This window comes from Podarcis pityusensis (assembly GCF_964106645.2).
Source record: "Podarcis pityusensis genome assembly, chromosome: 15".
Classification (NCBI taxonomy): domain Eukaryota; kingdom Metazoa; phylum Chordata; class Lepidosauria; order Squamata; family Lacertidae; genus Podarcis; species Podarcis pityusensis.
In genome coordinates this window covers 963,175-980,083 of record NC_138040.1, presented here as the reverse complement: position 1 = coordinate 980,083, position 16,909 = coordinate 963,175, and the positions used below count along the sequence as shown (strand labels likewise).

The 16,909-nt window shown below is 55.8% G+C and overlaps 1 protein-coding gene across 1 annotated transcript; it reads right to left on the bottom strand.

The window, feature by feature from the left end:
• Positions 1-3,955: 3,955 nt before the first annotated feature.
• SCARF1 (scavenger receptor class F member 1) lies at positions 3,956-16,860 on the bottom strand. Its single transcript, XM_080984149.1, has 11 exons — positions 15,009-16,860; positions 12,847-12,908; positions 12,646-12,747; positions 10,666-11,191; positions 9,823-10,044; positions 9,347-9,475; positions 9,130-9,233; positions 7,811-7,928; positions 6,852-6,976; positions 5,965-6,105; positions 3,956-5,320 (listed from the first exon to the last, which is right to left on the bottom strand). Exons 1-11 carry the CDS (start codon positions 15,119-15,121, stop codon positions 4,371-4,373), a joined length of 2,592 nt encoding a protein of 863 aa, XP_080840275.1. The 5' UTR covers positions 15,122-16,860; the 3' UTR covers positions 3,956-4,370.
• Between the last annotated feature and the right edge of the window lie 49 nt (positions 16,861-16,909).

Below are 16,909 nucleotides of genomic sequence, written 5' to 3'. Positions count from 1 at the left end.
CCAGGCCCCGGAGGGCCGGGGGAAGAAGCGGGCCTCGCCGCGATGCCACCGGCCCTCCGCCCGCCCGGGACTCACCTGGCTGCCGCGCGCGCCCGGCTTCTGCGCGCTGCCGGCGAGGGGGCGCAGGGGCGGCGGGGCGCGGGGCGCGGGGTCCCCTCCCGCCCGCAGCAGGTGCCTCTCGGGGAGGAGGAGGCCGCCAGAGCCGCGCACTTCGCGGAGGAGGAAGGAAAGGCGAAGCAGCGCAGCCGCGGCGGGCCACCGCTTGAGGTTCGTCGCGCCGCCCGCGGGCGCTCCGGAGGCGGCTCCTTGCGTCCCTCCCTCGGTCCGAAGGAAAGGGCGGCGGGGCTCCCGGGCAGCGTCTCCCCCTTGGCCGCCCTGCCTGGGGAAGCCCTGGCCCTCACCTGCCTTGAGGAGCAGTTGGGGGCCGCTGCCACGGCTCTCCCCCCCCCCCCGCCACCCAGGGCGGGATTGTTTTCCTTATGGTTATTATTATTAGCAATGTCGTTGCATTTATTACCCACCCTCATCAAAAGAGTGAAATCAGATTCCCACAACAGGAGTCGCAGGGGGCTGGACTGGATGACCCCTGGGGTCCCTTCCAACTCTACACTTCTATGAATGCAGGGGGCTGGAAACGCACCGCAGAGGCGAGGGGAAAGACGGACGTCTTCAGCTGTATGATGGGGTGGGGTCCACCACTTGGGGGCTGCCGCAGAGAAGACCCCCTCCCCAACTTCTGAGCCAGCCCTGCCTGACGTCCAGCGTCGTGTGACTGGGTTGCTTTGCTCCCAGGATCAGTCAGCCTTTCTTGCGGGAATGGAAAGCAAAGAATTCCTGTGCCTGGAGGCCAAGAAACGATGCTCTTTGGGTGTCCCCTGGAAAGGCTGCAAAGGTGTGGTCCCTCCTTGCCCCCCAACCATAGTTTGTGCTTATGCAAGGAGCGGGGGTGGGCCTCTGGGTTTGGTGTCCTCCCTGCCCACCTCCATGCCAAGCTCTGGTTGGCATGAGCCTGAAGGGGCTGTCCTCCAAGCTGCTGGGGTGGCCATTGGGGCTCACGAGGCAGAAAGAGTAGCTCAGCCCACAGCCAAGGGCTCCTGCCTGCCACAGAACTCCTGGTAGTTTTAGCAGAGATAGGTAGCCTATTCAGCAGCCAGGAGAAAAAGTGGGAGGAAGTCTTTCAGAGTGGCTGGGACAACCCAGTCAGATGGGTGGTGTCAGGGGTTCAGGAGCAGAGGCACAGGAAAGGGAGGAAATAGAGAGCGAGGGGGAGGAGTCCGAAGGTAATGTTAGCGATGACAGCGGTCCGAGGTCTCTGAGTCTTTCCAGCGAATCGGAAGATTCACAGAAAGGGGCTCCCATGGTCAGAGCAAGGGGGGTGCCGAGGGGGACACCCCAGGAAGACGGGGCCAGAGGGGACTCGGAGAGAAGCAGTTGGAAATCAGGACCAGCGTCCACACCAGAGTGCAGTAGGGGGGAGGAGTCCCAGGCATCGGGATCAGGCGGCGCACTGCCAGTGGGAGGACATGAGTCAGGATTGGCCACGCCTCCATCGGGGAGCGAGGAAACGGTCGAGAGGAAGGTTGAAGGCTGGGCGCGCGCGCCAAGTTCAAATGTACAGGAGGGCGGTGCAGTTGGCAGCCCGGATAGGGAGCCAGGTCCCAAAGCCCGCCGAAAAGACGGGGAGGAGTCAGGGGGGTCAACGTCAGCGTCAGAAGAATCCAGGAAGGAAGGGACCCCGGGGGGTAGCAGGACCCAGAGGAGAAAGGAGAGACGGAAGAGGTGGAGTAAGGCTAGAATCTTAAACTGGTGTACAGGGGGCGGAGACTCAGATGGAGCTTCGCCGATCTAACCATGAGACGTAGAGTTGCACGCAGCAGCTTGAGAATGGAAACTGTAACTCAATAAAGACTTTTGTTTAATGATCGCTGGCTAGCGTGATCCTCTGTGAGCTAGGATCTGGAAGCAGCTCTGACAGGTGGCATATAAATTATTGCTTTAATTTTTCCCTTTGCACAAATGGGAAGAGTTGGGGGCGAAGGCCTTGCCTGACACTCTGAAACATCCTTTGCAGTGACAGGTGAACCAACCTAATTGTCAAACTGTCCTCCACTCTTAGTCTCAGGGCACTGAAGGAGTTTCTGGGGTGAAGCGTCTCTGCACAGCCAACTTGCAGGCTGGCTCCATGCACAAGGTCTTGCCTTCAAGGCTCATGTATGATGCTCAGCTCCGTCCTGACATGTTAGTACTACCATCTTTACTGTACACTTGTGAAACATGGGCTACTTATAAACGCCATTTCCAACTCCTCAAAAGATTCCATCAACAGTGTCTCCAAAAAAATTTACACATCACCTGGGAAGATAGAAGATCTAATGTCAGTGTACTGGAAGAAGCAAAGATCACCCATGTCAAAGCAATGATTCTTCAACATCAACTTTGTTAGACTGGTCATGTTGTTCGGATGCCTGATTATCATCTTCCAAAGCAACTACTCTATTCCCAACTTAAGAATGGAAAGCGAAATACCGGTAGACAACAAAAGAGGTTTAAAGACTCTCTGGAGGCAAATCTTAAAAAATAGTATAAACACCAACAATTGGGAAACGCTGGCCTGCAAACGCTCCAATTGGAGAACAGCCTCTACCAAAGGTGTCACGAGATTTGAAGACTCAAACTCAGGACGCAAGGGAGAAACGTGCTAAGAGGAAGGCACACTTGGCAAATCCACACCATGATCAACTCCCGCCCGGAAACCACTGTCCCCACTGTGTGGATCCAGCATTGGCCTCCACAGTCACTTACGGACTCATTGTTAAAACCGTGTTTATGGAAGTCAATCTTATTTGGCTACGAGGGATTGCCAAAGAAGGCACAGAAGCCAAGGCAGTGGTGCTGTGGACAGGCGGTTCCTCTGGGATGGGAGGCGGTGTCCAGCGTGATCTGGGTGGTGTCACACTCCCTCAGATTAGCAGACTTTGTGGGGGTGGAGGGTGCTATTGGGTGCCTAATCTGAAGCACCCTGTGCCAGGTGAGGCTGGTCTGTTGCCAGTGGCAGCAGCACCCCCTTGTGGCCACAGCTATCCTTGCTCTGTAAATATTTTGGGAGAGTGCTTTACAATCAGAGCAAAATGCAGCAGTGTTTTGTAACTGGGACTGGGCATGACAGCATCTCTTTTACACAATTGTGCTGACTCTTGAACCAGTCATGAGTGCAACTCAAAGTGCCGCTTTTGCATTTCAAAGCACCATCGGCATAGGTGGCCAGGATATTTAAATTGATATTGTTGTGCCTGAGGCTCTTTTTGAGACCCCCACTCCCCAGGTTTAAGGCAGGCGGTGACTTAAGAAAGGGTCTTCTTATTCTTGCCCCCCACTCCACTTTGCTTTTGCTCTTGGAACCAGCTGAAAAAACATTTGGTTTTGACTTCTTGTATGCTGCTGTCAGGGTTCCAGCTGCAGAGCAGCTAATAAATCTCTTTAAGTGGAAATAATATAATACTAATCAATAATAGTAATAATCTGGTTTTGATTCTAGGTACATCCCCTGCTCATCTTCCTTACAGTGGTTCCATCCAGGCCTGCGGAGCATCCACACCAAAACTGGCGTCATGACGCTCAGAATATTCTCTGTCAGGGAAGCGTAAACATTCCCCACCAGGGAAATCAGGAGAGATCCGGTATTCTCCGTGTATTAAGGACATGAAGAAACTTGGCTCAGCTTCATAGAAGTCCGTTCTGGGAGAATTCAGAGTTCAGGAGAATAAAGGATGTCTGTGCAGGGGCTCTTCGCAAAGGTAAGCATTTCCTGAGTGACTGAAGATACTGCAGGTGAGCCGGAGGGGCTTCCCAGCCACTTTAGGTGTGTGATAGTGGAGAGCAAGGTCCCAGGGGAGTTTCTAGCAGTTGTTAGCCTGTGAGGAACTCAGGATAAAAACCAGGGATTGGCGCAAAGGGATGTGCATGCACGTGCCACTCCTTTTATCTGTGTTATTTTAAATGGGCCTTTCACCAAACTGACTGCAAGGCTGCTTACCAAGAAAGAAAGTTCAATATTATAAAACCTCATGGCAACCGAATACAACAAAGACACACATGCCTGCAAATTAAAACAGACAAGGAGATATGCAGAAGTTCATTGAAAGCTGGTACTTGAGAATCAGCAGCCTGAGCAAAGAGGTGCTCCTTGGACGCTCCTGGCCCCTTGTTCAAGTTGCCATATGGCAGATTTCTGCCGGATGCAGGAAAGGCGCGTCAGGTGGAACCACGGGCCCCTTTCCCGGCCCCAGCGATGGACATGGCCTTTTACATGGCTGGCTCTCCTCCAGGTGGCTTCCGTGAAGGTTCTTGGGGGTGGGGCAAGTTCTAGGTGCCTACGGAGAGCTAGACCACCCGGAGACATTCTCATACTTTGGCTCCTCCTTCTCCAGCAAGGTGCCTCCTCTACCTCCTCCAGCCGCCACCTCAGCCTGGCTGTGGCTGCTGGGTGACTCACTGCTGCCACCGCCACCGCTCGCTCCACCAGCAGGAGCTCCTGGCCCCCTGGGAAAGCCCTGGGCCTCAGCCGCCTCCTCCGGGGTGCTGGCTTCAGCACAGAGCATGGTGGCAGCCTCCTGGCCGGTCCCACCTTGGGGCAGCAGCCTCCCGGCGTCCCCCTCGGAGTCCAGCAGCCCTCTCCTCCGTGGCGGCTTCTGGAGGAGGCCCTCCAGGCTCCTTCTCCTTGGCCGCTGCTGCGCCTCCTCCTTGGGCAGCTGCCTGGCCCTCTGCAGGCTCCCCAGCCGCTGCAGGACAGCTTGCACTGGCCCCTCGCCCCCCGCCTTGCCCACGGTCACGTAGATGGTGGTGACGCTGGGGCCCTTGGTCTGTGCTTTGGAGGCAGCCTCCAGGGCTTCCACTCTTTGGGCCACGTGCCGGGAGCTGTTCCCCCGCTTCCTGTGGCCCCCGGAGCTGCTCCTCTGCGTGGAGGAGGAGGAGGAGCAGGGTCTGTGGCTCCCTTCCTCCCTGCCACCGGCCTCCACGTTCTCGTAGCATCCCCCTGGCGAATCGCCCATCACAGGGAGGCCCTCCTGCCCAGCAGGGTCCGCTGCGGGCTGCTGCAAGGAGGTGGCTCGGGCTGAGCCCCAGGGGGCCTTGGCCTTCCAGGTGGGGTTCAGGGCCTCCATGGAGCCTCTGGGGCTCTGAGAGACGAAGCGGGTACCTTCTGCGAAGGAGACGGAGGGGCGCTTGGCCTTGGCAATGCTGGAGGTGCGGGGGATGGTGAAGGGCTCTGAGTTCAAGGCTGGCTCCTCCGGGGGGAATCCTGGCTGGTGCTCAGCACCGGCCGCTGAAAGAAAGGGGCGTGGGCAGTTTATTTTTCTAGAAAAAGAGGTGCTGGAAATCACTGTGAGTGTCTCCTAGAATGCCCCCCACTTGAGAGGTGCTGGGACTGAGTTCCAGTGAGTTCCGGCTGGAAAAAACCCTGGGTGTGGGGCTCAGGCAGAGGAGGGGGAGAAGGGCTCAGCTCTTAATAATAATAAATAATAATAAAATGTTATTTATATCCCGCCCTCCCCAGCTGAAGCTGGGCTCAGAGCGGCTAACAACAGTAAAATAATACAACATTCTAAAATCAGTTCAAATCAAATTAATGGCAACCATTGGGCTAGAGTTCTGTCAGGATTACCAAAGGAGGGGGTCAGGCTGTGCCCTGGCCAAAGGCTTGCAGGCCAATATCCAGATCCCTTGTAAGATCAATGGTTAGGTTTGTGTGTGTGTGTTTGCTTTCTGCGTGGGGGGGGCCTGACCTGGGGGTCAGGGAGGCGATTTAGAGGGGTGGCCCCCTCCCTCAAAAATCCAAATGTCTGCATCTGGGCCAGCAAAGGTGTGACTCAGCAGCCAAGGTCTTGGCAACTGAACTGTGGGCCCCCCCACCTCACCAGCCTTCTAGGGAGGCCAATGGGAAGAAGGGAGCAAGACCCACAGCCCTACCTTCCTGGGCAGGGGAGGCTGGGTCCTCCTGGTCGTCGTCTGTGTCGAAGGAGGAGGAGAAGGAGCTGTCCGAAGGCCAGGCGGCTGACGGGGGCTCAATGAAGCTGGGGTTGAAGGGGATCTCGGCATCATGGTGGGAGACTGCCCAAAGCGGGGGGGGGGGGGAGGGGAGAGGGAGAGAGTTGTCAGCTTTGTGCATTGATAATTTTATTGTTTTATCCTTTTAGTAAACCGCTTTGAGGGTTTTCCCTTCTTACAATCGAGCGGGGTATACATTTTATGAAATAAATAATAAATTAACGAGAGTTTAGAGCAAGGCACAAACAGGAAGGTTCCCAGATCCTGGATCTCTAAACCACAGGCCTTCGCTCAGCACCCATCCATTCTCCTTCCCAGGCTTTGTTGCCCCACAGATCTTGGGGGGTGGGGGTTGCCATTGCTGTGCAGTAGCTCAGCTCAGGCGCACCTGCCCCAGCTCTTAGGACAGCAAGTGGGTGGGGTGGAGAGCTCTCCACTGTCAAGTTGCCTTCTACTACATATACACTTGGCTCAGTATTGCCTACACGGATGCTGTTCACCTTTGGTCCTCCGTTGGGACTACAACTCCCATCGTCCACAGGTAGCTTAGCCAAGGATGATGGGTTTTGTAGTCCAGCAGCTTCTTGAGACTCCAGATTGAAGAATGCTGGCTGGCAGCTGCTCTCCAGAGTTTCAGGCAGGGGACGTTCCTATCATCCTCACCTGGCTACACTGACAGGGATTGAACCCAGGACCTTCTGCATGCAAAGCAGCTGTCCTGTCTCTGAGACGTGTGACCCTTTCTTACTTCCAAGGGGCACCAGGAGGCCAAGAAGCTGGACAGCAGCAGCCCCCCGGCTACATCTCACCTGTCACACGTGGGAGCTTGTAGCCCCCCAAGGAGAAGCAGGGCAAGGTGGGGCTGAGGTTGGCCAACGTGCCCAGAACGTGGTGCTTCACGCGGGAGATGGGATCTCCCTCCGCAGCTGCCGACCTGGGGAGGGAGCAAAGAGATGCCAATTTCACACAGGGAGGGTGTTGGGCATTGTGCAAGTGACAAGCAGGGGCAAAGGCCTTCCACACCACACACACACACACACACACACACACACACACACACACACCCCATTTCCCCCTCTCCTGGTGCTGTGGGACAGGGAGCGCAGCTGGAAAAAAGACACTCAGCAGCTCCTTTTCCAGCTCCAGGTGTGGTTTCTGACCCAGTTCTCAGTCTCTGAGGTGGTCAGCCTGTTTGTGGGCTCTGGCTCACAGGACCAGATACCACCGGCACTTCAGAAATCAGTATGGCAGATCTCCTCTGGATCTCTAATGAGAGCAGCTGCTCTCCAGTGATCATACAAGGGCATCTCTCAGCCCTGCTTGGAGGGGCCATCGGAACTGAACCTTCTGCATGCACAGCAGGCACTCTGTACCACTGAACTGTGGGCCTTGTCTTGAAGCACAGACAGCTTCTAGAAGACGAATATTGCCTGCTCTGACTGGCAGCTCTCCAGAATCCCTGGCAGAGAAGGATCTTTTCGCTGGGCACCTGGACCTTCTAAGCTGGAGGTGCCACGGGGACCCTTTGCATAAGTGCTCTAGGCCTTCCTTTCAAAACAAAGCATGTTTCTAGTCCACATTATTCTAAGTCCAAGGCTGGCTTAACTGTTTCTCAAGACTGCCCCCCCCCCGCTCCACCCTCCACCACCCCGGCAATTTCCGTTTCCAAACAGTGTCAGCGCCCCAGGCAGAGGTTGTATACAGCGTCTGGCACATGGCTGTTGGTAAACAGAGTGTCGGGGTTCTCCCCACGGCCTTGTATCAGTACCTGGCGTCCATCGGGGTGGACTCAGAGCAGCAGCAGCAGCAGCAGCAACACATACAGAGGAGGACGAGGAGAATCAAAGGGGTCAGGATTCCTGCTAAGAGGGCTGCCTGGTTCTGTCCTTTTGGGGGAGACAGAGAAGTCAGAGAGAGCAAGGGAAGAAGCCCCCACCTCCTAGATGATCACAGAAGCAAGGCCTGGCTGTGCTGGAAAGCAGGGGTGGCATCCATAAAACACTCCACCTTTCCTGCAGGGAGCTCCAAGTGCCACACGTGGTTCTCCTCCCCCCTCCCCCTTTTATTTTCACAACAACCTGTGAGGTTGGCTGAGAGGGGTGGCAACTAGATCGAGGCCACCTCAGTCAGCGTCATGATGGCCGGGTGGGAATTTGAACCCTGGCCTCTCACGGGTCCGAGTCCAACACTCCAAGCCACCCCCACCCCCACCTCTGGCTGCCTTGCGCAGTGGGTGCAGCTGCAGTCCTGCTTTTCTCAAAGCAAGGACATCAGGGGCCATATCCTGGCGCACCATTTGCCAATCCTCTGCATGCAAAATAAATAAGCTAAGCGTGGTCCTGTATAGCTCAGTTGTTAAGAGTGTGGTGCTGAAAACACCAAGGTTACAGGTTGGATCCTGCATTGCAGGGGGTCGGACAAGGCGATTCTCAGGCTCCCTTCCAACTACGGTTCTGTGATTCTATGTTCTATCTGCCTTATCAGAGGCCAGTTGCTTGTAACTGCAGGTGGGGAGAGTGTCTCTGCCACACTCAGTCCTGCCTTGGGGGCGTCTGATCGGCCCCTTTTGGCCTGGTCCATCGAGATCCTGGCTCTCCCCATGTTCAGTGGCAGAGATAGGTGACATTTGCATGCAAGGCAAAGCGTCAAATTGCCACTGAAAAAATCCAGAGGTCCCTTTATTATTAAGAGCAACTAAAACATCACCAATTAGTGAGCAGGCTGTTGAACCCCACCAGAACTCTTCCTCAAGCTGGATTATCGAGCGGGGTGAATTGGTGCTGAGGCCGTAATGCCTGCATTGGTCTTAAGGTTGTTTTGGTTATACAGTCCCAGAAGGGGAGTGGTTTAGTAAGGAAGAACGTTCCCTTTTCTGCAAATTTAAACCATTTCCAGGCTTGAGGCATCAGGTTGGCCATTGTGAGAAGAGGGCGCTTATGTTCTTATGGAGCCTCCAGGTCCAGAGGTGGTCCACTTAGATTCCTGGGTTCTTTAGGGTATTTGCGGACCAAGAAAGCAGGATTTTGGTCTTTGATGGCCTGACTCGGCTGCTGCTTCTGTGCTCCCTTTGTGCCCTTAGTGACTTACTCCACTGGCAGTCCCCGGTGACAGGGTGGCACAGGTGCCCCCCACACTGGCAGGGCTCCGAGCAGTTGGGGCCGTGAGACCCTTCAGGGCAGGTCCAGTTGCAGCTGCAAAGGGAGAGAGAGGAGCAGGAAGTCTCCAAGCTGCGGCAGCCGCCTCGTGGGCTGGGAGGGGGAAGCCCACATCTCTTGCTCCACAAGCCTCCCCCCCCCCACTTTACCTGGTGCCCCAGAACCCAGCCTGGCACACGCAGGCCCCAGAGGCCGGGTCGCAGCTCCCGTTGAAGCAGTCCGGGCAGGCAAACCGGCATCCATCTCCAAATAAGCCCTCTGGGCAGGAGAGCTCACACCTGCAGGGGAGGAGGCAGGCAAGGGCAGCAGGACAGCTGACGTGGTGTGCAGAAGGTCCCGGGTTCAGTTTCCAAGGGCATCTAAGGCACCCACCCACAAACTAGTGGCGGCTGATGCCCGTAGGGCAGGAGGCAGGGAGCCGAGCAGTAGGTGGCACCAGAGCCTGTGAAGAAGGAGGGGTGCCCCTCTGAGCAGCTTCCACCGCTCTGGCTTGCCCTCCCCCCATGTCGTTGAGCAGGGCCTGCACCAGCCCCATGGAGCCCCTCTCCTTCCCCAGCTGCCCTCCCCACACTCCAGGCAGGTCAGGGCCGCTTCCCACACCCGACCGGCCCCCACCTGCTCCCACCTGGCACCTGTGAGGCCTGCTTTGCAGCTCCGGCATTCACCCGTCTCTGGGTGGCAGCTCTCTCCTCTCCGGCAGCCGGGAGGGCAAAGCAGGGCACAGTTCTCCCCATGGTGCCCTGGTGGGCATGGCTGCTTGCAGTGGGTCCCATTCCAGCCTGGGGCACAGGCCGGGCACGATCCGTCCACGGGAAAGCAGGCCTTGCGGTCCTGGCAGTGGCCGCAGCTGTGGGGAGAGGCAGGATGCGGAAGAGAGGAAGTGGGTGCCCAGGAGAAGGGCTTCCCCAATATAATAATAATAATAATAATAATAATAATAATAATAATAATAATATAAATAAATAAATAAATAAATTCATTCATTCATTCATTCATTATTTATACCCCACCCATCTGGCTGGGTCTCCCCAGCCACCCTGGGCGGCTTCCAACAAAATATTAAAATACCGTAATGCATCAAACATCAAAAGCTTCCCTAAACGGGGCTGCCTTCAGATGTCTTCTAAAAGTCTGGTAGTTGTTGTTCTCTTTGACATCTGACGGGAGGGTGTTCCACAGGGCGGGTGCCACCACCAAGAAGGCCCTCTGCCTGGTTCCCTGTAGCTTTGCTTCTCGCAATGAGGGAACCGCCAGAAGGCCCTCGGCGCTGGACCTCTGTGTCTGGGCAGAACGATGGGGGTGGAGATGCTCCTTCAGGTATACTGAACCCTGCCCCCCCGCCATGGCTAGTGTCGTGTGGGGCCAGGCTCAGCCCTAGCCACAAACCCCCAGCTTGCACGTATTCATAGAAATATTTATATACCGCCGTCTCCCAGAAATATATCATGGCAGCTTTCAGCCAGCTTACCTTTGCATGCACTGAAGCCCGTATTTCCCAGCAGGGCAGGGGTCCTTGCAGCTGTCGCCCTGGTAGCCGGCGTGGCAGGTGCACCGCCCATCCTGGGGGGCACAGGTCCCGTGCAGGCACTGGCAGCTGGCCTGGCAGGCCGCCCCCCACTGCCCTGCGCGGCATTCGCACCGGCCGGTCTCCTGGGCACAGGGGGAGCCGTGGCAGCTGCAGAGCGAGGAGCACCTCCTGCCCCACCAGCCACGGTGGCAGAGGCAGCGGCCCGTCACAGGGTCGCAGCGGGAGCCGGAGAGGTTGCAAGGGCACTGGCGCCTGCAGTCGGGCGCCCACCAGCCTGGCTCGCAATGGCAGACCCCGGTGAGGGGGTCACAGCGGCCTCTGGGGCCACACGGGCACACGGACTGGCAGAGGGGGCCCCACCACCCAGGGTGGCAGCGGCACTCTCCGTTGGCTGGGTCGCACTTCCCGTTGGGGTGGCAAGCGCAGCTCTCTTTGCAGTCCGGACCCCAGTACTGGTCAGGGCAGCCTGGAAGGGAAGGGCAGGTGGTGAAGAAGCTGCCTCGCTCAGCATTCCCTGCACTGACTGGCAGCAGCAACAGCCGCTCTCCAGGGTTTCAGGCCAGGACTCTTCCCTCTGCCATAGAGCTGTGTCTCTCCCCATTAAAATAAAAGAGGGTTCTAGTCCTCATGCTTCTGAATCAAGGGTTGACATGGGAACTTGGACGCTGCCATTGTTTTGTCTAGCTGTGGCTGGATGGTTTCGTGGGAGCCGATTGAAACTAAATCCTTCGAAGACAGAGGTCCTCTGGCTAGGTCAGGATGGCATGGGGATGAGGGCCCAACTCCCTTCTCTTGCGGGGGCCCAATTAGTGCCATTGCCTTCTGTTAAGAGTTTGGGTGTAATCCTTGATGCCTCCCTTTCCATGGAGGCGCAGGTTACAGCAACAGCCAAGGCGACATTTTTCCACCTTCGCCGCATCAGGCAGTTGGTCCCTTACCTTTCCCGCCCCAACCTGGCCACAGTGATCCATGCAACGGTCACCTCCAGGGTTGACTACTGCAATTTGCTCTACGTGGGGCTGCCCTTGAAGCTGTCAGAATACTGCAGCGAGACTCCTCACGGGGTCTCTGCCATGGGAGCATATTCACCCAGTGCTTTTCCAGCTGCACTGGCTCCCGGTGGAGTACAGGGTCAGATTTAAGGTGCTGGTTTTGACCTTTCATGGCCTAGGACCCTCGTACCTATGGGACCGCCTCTCCCAGTCTGCCCCACGGAGAGCCTCAAGGTCCATAAACAGCAACACCCTAGTGTCCCGGGCCCTAAGGAAGTTAGATTGGCTTCAACCAGAGCCAGGGCCTTTTCAACTCTGGCTCCGGCCTGGTGGAACGCTCTGCCTCATGAGACCAGGGCCCTGCAGGATCTGATTTCTTTCTGCAAGGCCTGTAAGACAGAGTTGTTCCGCCTGGCCTTTGGCTTGGAGCCAATTTGATTCCCTCCCCCTCTTTCTTTTTCCTTTTTTCCTTTTCTCCTCCTGTAATGAGGCTGCATTTTAATATTTTAATGTTTCAATATTTTAATGTTGTATTTTAATCTTGTTTTTAAGTTGTATTCATTCAACTTGTTTTTATTATTGCTTGTTAGCCGCCCTGAACCCGGCCTTGGCTGGGGAGGGCGGGGTATAAATAAAAATTATTATTACTATTATTATAGCGTAGTACTGCCTGCACTTGTCCACTGTGTGGGAGCCCCAGTGGGCAGAAGGCAGGGAGCCTAGCAGTAGGTGGCGCCAGAAAGCCAATGAGAAGCAGAGCCCACCCCTGGGTTGGTTGCCATTCAGAAGGCAGGCAGGTGGGGGTTGGCTGAGGTGGTTGGGGCAGAGCCCCATTTGCCCTCGCGGACCAGATGGTCCATCTGTCTGTCTCCCAGCCCCCTCCCACTCTGTCTGCCTGCGCCCCCCCCCCCCTGAAGCCAGTACTCACGTGCAATGCAGTTGGCCCCAAAGAATCCAGGCCGGCAGCGGCAAACCCCCGGGCGGACACAGACTTCCCCCTCCCGGCAGGCGTCTGCTCCTGTGCAGAGTGCTGGCAGCGGCACGAAGGAGACAGAAGGAGGCGTTCAGACAAGCCCTCATTCTCGGGCAATGAGAACCGAAAGAGAAAGGGAAAGGTGGGCATGCTCACCAGCTGTGCACTCCTGGCCCTCTTGTTTCCATCCTGGGCAGCAGGTGAAGACTGGCGGGTGGCTGGTGGTGGGGACAGAAAAACAGACAAACGGCAAACAAAAAGGCACCCTGCTGGGCTGCAGTTGGGAGAGTCATAGCATCATAGAATTGTAGAGCTGGGAGGTGCCCAAAGGAGCATCTAGTCCAACCCCCTGCAATGAAGGGGGCTCCCACTCTCTGGTTACCCCCCCCCCAGCAGCACCACCCTCCGCTGGCAAAAGTACCCAGGAAGAGTCGCAGTTTGATGGCGCCATCTATTACGCGAAGGAGCGTCTCCACCCCCCTCGTTCAGCCTGGACACTGAGATTCAGCTCCGAGGGCTTCTCGGTGGTGGCACCCACCCTGTGGGACACCCTCCCTTCAGATGTCAAGGAGACTTTTGTAACTGTTAGAAGGCAGCCCTGCCTAGGGATGCTTTTTAATGTGTGATGTTTTATTATGTTTTCATATAAACGGGAAGCCGCCCATAGTAGCTTGGGCAATCCAGGCAGATGGGCAGGGTACAAATATATTATTATTATTATTATTATTATTATTATTACTGTATTACTATTATAAACTCCCACAGCCAGTAAGAACAGGCCTGCCTCTTCCTCCCCCCCACCTTTTTTTTAGAGGGGGTGTCTTTGAAGTTCACTTTTCAGCTTTCTCTGTTTCCAGACTGGTCACTTTGGCCTACTGAGCCCAGTAAGGAAACGGAGCCCGCCTTGAGCCCGTATTGCAGCGGGTGGGACTAGATGACCCTTGGCTGTACCTCCCATCTCTACAGTTCCATGATTCTTTATTACAGAACATGTCACCCAAGGGGGCTCCACTCCCTCCACTTTGAGTTTCGCTATCGATCCGCAGGGGAAACTTTGCAAGAGGTCCCTTGCTGGCTCTGTGGGTGACCCTGAACGCAGAGAGGGCGGCTGTTGTTGACTTCCAGCTCAGTCCCAGCAGGTCAGCAGGGTCAATGGTCAGGGATGAGGATGGAAGCAGAAGCCCCATCATCATCTGGGGAAGGGGGGGCACAGGCTCACAGCCCCTGAATGAATGTGCCCATGGAGAAGTGGTTTTGTTTCTTCCTCCTTGCGCTTTGAACAGAGCAGTCCGAAACTTAAATAGACTTCAGTATGAATGGCAGGAAACTGAAAACACAATAGTGGAGGTGGGGGAGATATTCAGAAGTGGAAAATGCGCCTCAAGCAGAGGGCACGGCATGGGGCCCACACACTCTGCCCCCACCCCACAGCTCAGTGACACAGAGCATCTGTTCCGCGTGCAGAACGCCCCAGGCTCAGTCCCTGGAAGCCTCACCAAGAAAGGATGGGAGACCCTGTCCGAAGCACCAGAGAGCAGCTGCCAGTCAGTGTAGGCAATAGCAAGCTGGGTCAGCCCAAGGCCGCATCCTGTGTTCCTTTTTAAATCCAGTCCCTTTACAAAGAACCACGAGGAACAGAATCTCATATACAAGGGAAGGGTTGTAGCTCAGCGGCAGAGCAGAAGGACGCAGGTCTGAACCCTTAAGGCAGGGGTTGTCCACCTTGTCCCTACCGCCCACTAGGGGGCGTTTCAGGATTCTAGGTGGGCGGGAGGGGGTTCTATGGCACAAGCTGAATCCTCCTTCCATTGAGCACTGGTGGGCGGTAAGGAAATTTTACCATCAAGAAAGATGCATTAGTGGGTGGTAGGTATAAAAAGGTTGACTACCCCTGCCTTAAGGCATCCTGCTTTTAAAAGGGGACCAGGGGGCCAGTGATGGGGAAAAGCCAGCGAGTAGCCCGAGACCCTGAGGAGCTGCTGCCAGTCAGAGCTGCCAGTACTAGGCTAGATGGAGCAAAGGTCCAACTTGGTAGATGGCAACTCCCTATACTATGGAGGCAAGGATAGAACCCTTGCTTTGCATGCAGAAGGTCAGTCCCAGGTTCAGCCCCTCCCCCATGGCACCTCCAGTTCAAAAGGATCCCAGATGGGCAGTGATGGGGGGGGGGGAGGTCCTTCTCTGCCTGCATCCTGGGAGAGCCACAGCCACACAGAGAAAGCCATGCTAAGCAAGATGGACTGGGACTCGCCTGACTTTCCCAGCCTGGAAGCGAGGGACCCTCCACCACCCTCCACCACGGGTGGGGGGTCTCCTACCTGCTGGACCTGCAGACGTTTCTCCCACTGGGGTCCAGGTCAGGGCTGCTGCTCCCGACCCCCAAGCCCAGCACCTGGAGGCAGAGGAATAGTGGCAGGGCCCAGTGCTCCATCACCCTCCTTAGGGAGTCCCACTAGACTGACTCTCTGCCCGGTCGGCTGCTGTGGCCACCACTCCTGGGCCGCCTCCTTCCTGTGCTGCTTCTCCCGCCCATTTCCTCCTTGGGTTTTCCTGAGGAAGCAAATTGGGAGGTGGGTGGAGGGGCGCAGAGGGCAAGACCAACAGAGGGACGGACACACATGTGCCCCTGGCTATCTTTAGCCGAATGCGAGAGGAAGAGCAGGGGAAGCTGTGGTTGCCGAGGGCGCCTCTTGGGGTCAAGGGAAGGGAGTCATCTCCTTCCCCCAGTGTGTCTGGTGGTCCAGAAACCTTCTCAGTGGTGGCTGCGATTTTTCAGTGGTGACTCCAGAACGGTGCCTTTTCAATAAAGGCCTTCAGAAGGTCCCAGCCTTCCTCCCAGCCCTCAGGACAGGCTCCAGGAGGGAGGGAGCCCCATGGAGGCAGCTAAGGAACTGGCACAACCCAAAGTCCCACAGTGAAGAGGGGAGTCAAGGGCCTTGTAGGGTCTTTCCTGTTCGCTCCCTCGCCTTTAGCAGAGCTTCATGTCAGCAAGATTAACAGGAAACACCTTTTTCCTGCTCTGATGGATGCTTTGCACAGAGACATTCCCCTGCCGCCACCACCTTTGCTGCTTGAGGACTCGTGTCCGGCCGGAGTCTGTGTCCCAGGCTTTTCTGCATTGCAGAGCTAAAACCAGCCAACCCATTATCAACACCTCTTTCCAGGAAAATCTGTGAAGTGTAGGTGTTTGGGTTTCTTTTATTTCATGCATTTGTTTATTAAATTTCTATACCACTCTTCATCCGAAGATCACAGGGCAGTTTACAATAGAAAAACTCAAAAATGCACCCCAACACACAGTTTCATAGGTTGTTTAATTAGTCAAAGGCCTGGGAGAAGAGCAATGTTTTCACTGGGCACCTGAAGATCTGTAATGAAGGCACCAGGTGAACCTCCCTGGGGAGAGCATCCCACAAGTGGGGAGCCCCCCCCCCCGACCTCTCGCAGAGGTGGCCCATGAAGGGCCTCAGATGGTGATAGCAGCGTCAGGATTGCTTCTTATGGGGAGAGGCGGTCCTTGAGGTATTGTGGTCCTGAGTTGTTTAAGGCTTTATAGGTCAAAAGCAGTGCTTTGAATTGGGCCTGGAAACTGGTTGGCAGCCAATGCAGTCAGGCCAGGTTTGGCACTGTATGCTCAAACCCTCTTGCCCCGGTGAGCAACCTAGCCGTTGAATTCTGCACCAGCCAAAGTCTCCAAGCCATTTTCAGAGGCAGCCGTATGTATAATGAGGTGCAGCATTCTAACCTAGAGGATACCAGAGCACAGAGCACAGAAGTTAGTCTGTCCCTGTCCAGATGGGGGCACAGCTGGGCCACCAGTCGAAGCTGATGGAAGGCATTCCTCACCACCACGGCTACCTGAGCCTCAAGCAGCAGATATGAATCTAAAAGGACCCGCAGGGACTTAGGATGGCAGGGTTAAGTGTGCAAGAATGGCAGCAGGCTCCAAGACTCCGGATTCTGTGTGTTGTACTGCTCAAACTACCTGCGGGGTTTGGAGCCCCACTGTAGAATTCAGCTTAGAAAATTGACTTTAATCTTGTTTTAAGATAAAGGATGTCTCTAGACCTCGGGGAAGTCCTCTAGTCTCGGGGAAGTTTAGTTCTCTTTGGAAGTCCCGAATCCTTCTGAAGGGAGTCAGAGGTGGGCTCCAGGAGAATGGTGTGATGCGCTTATTCTATGAATGGTTGAAGCTGCTCTCAAATCCCAGCCTTTCTTA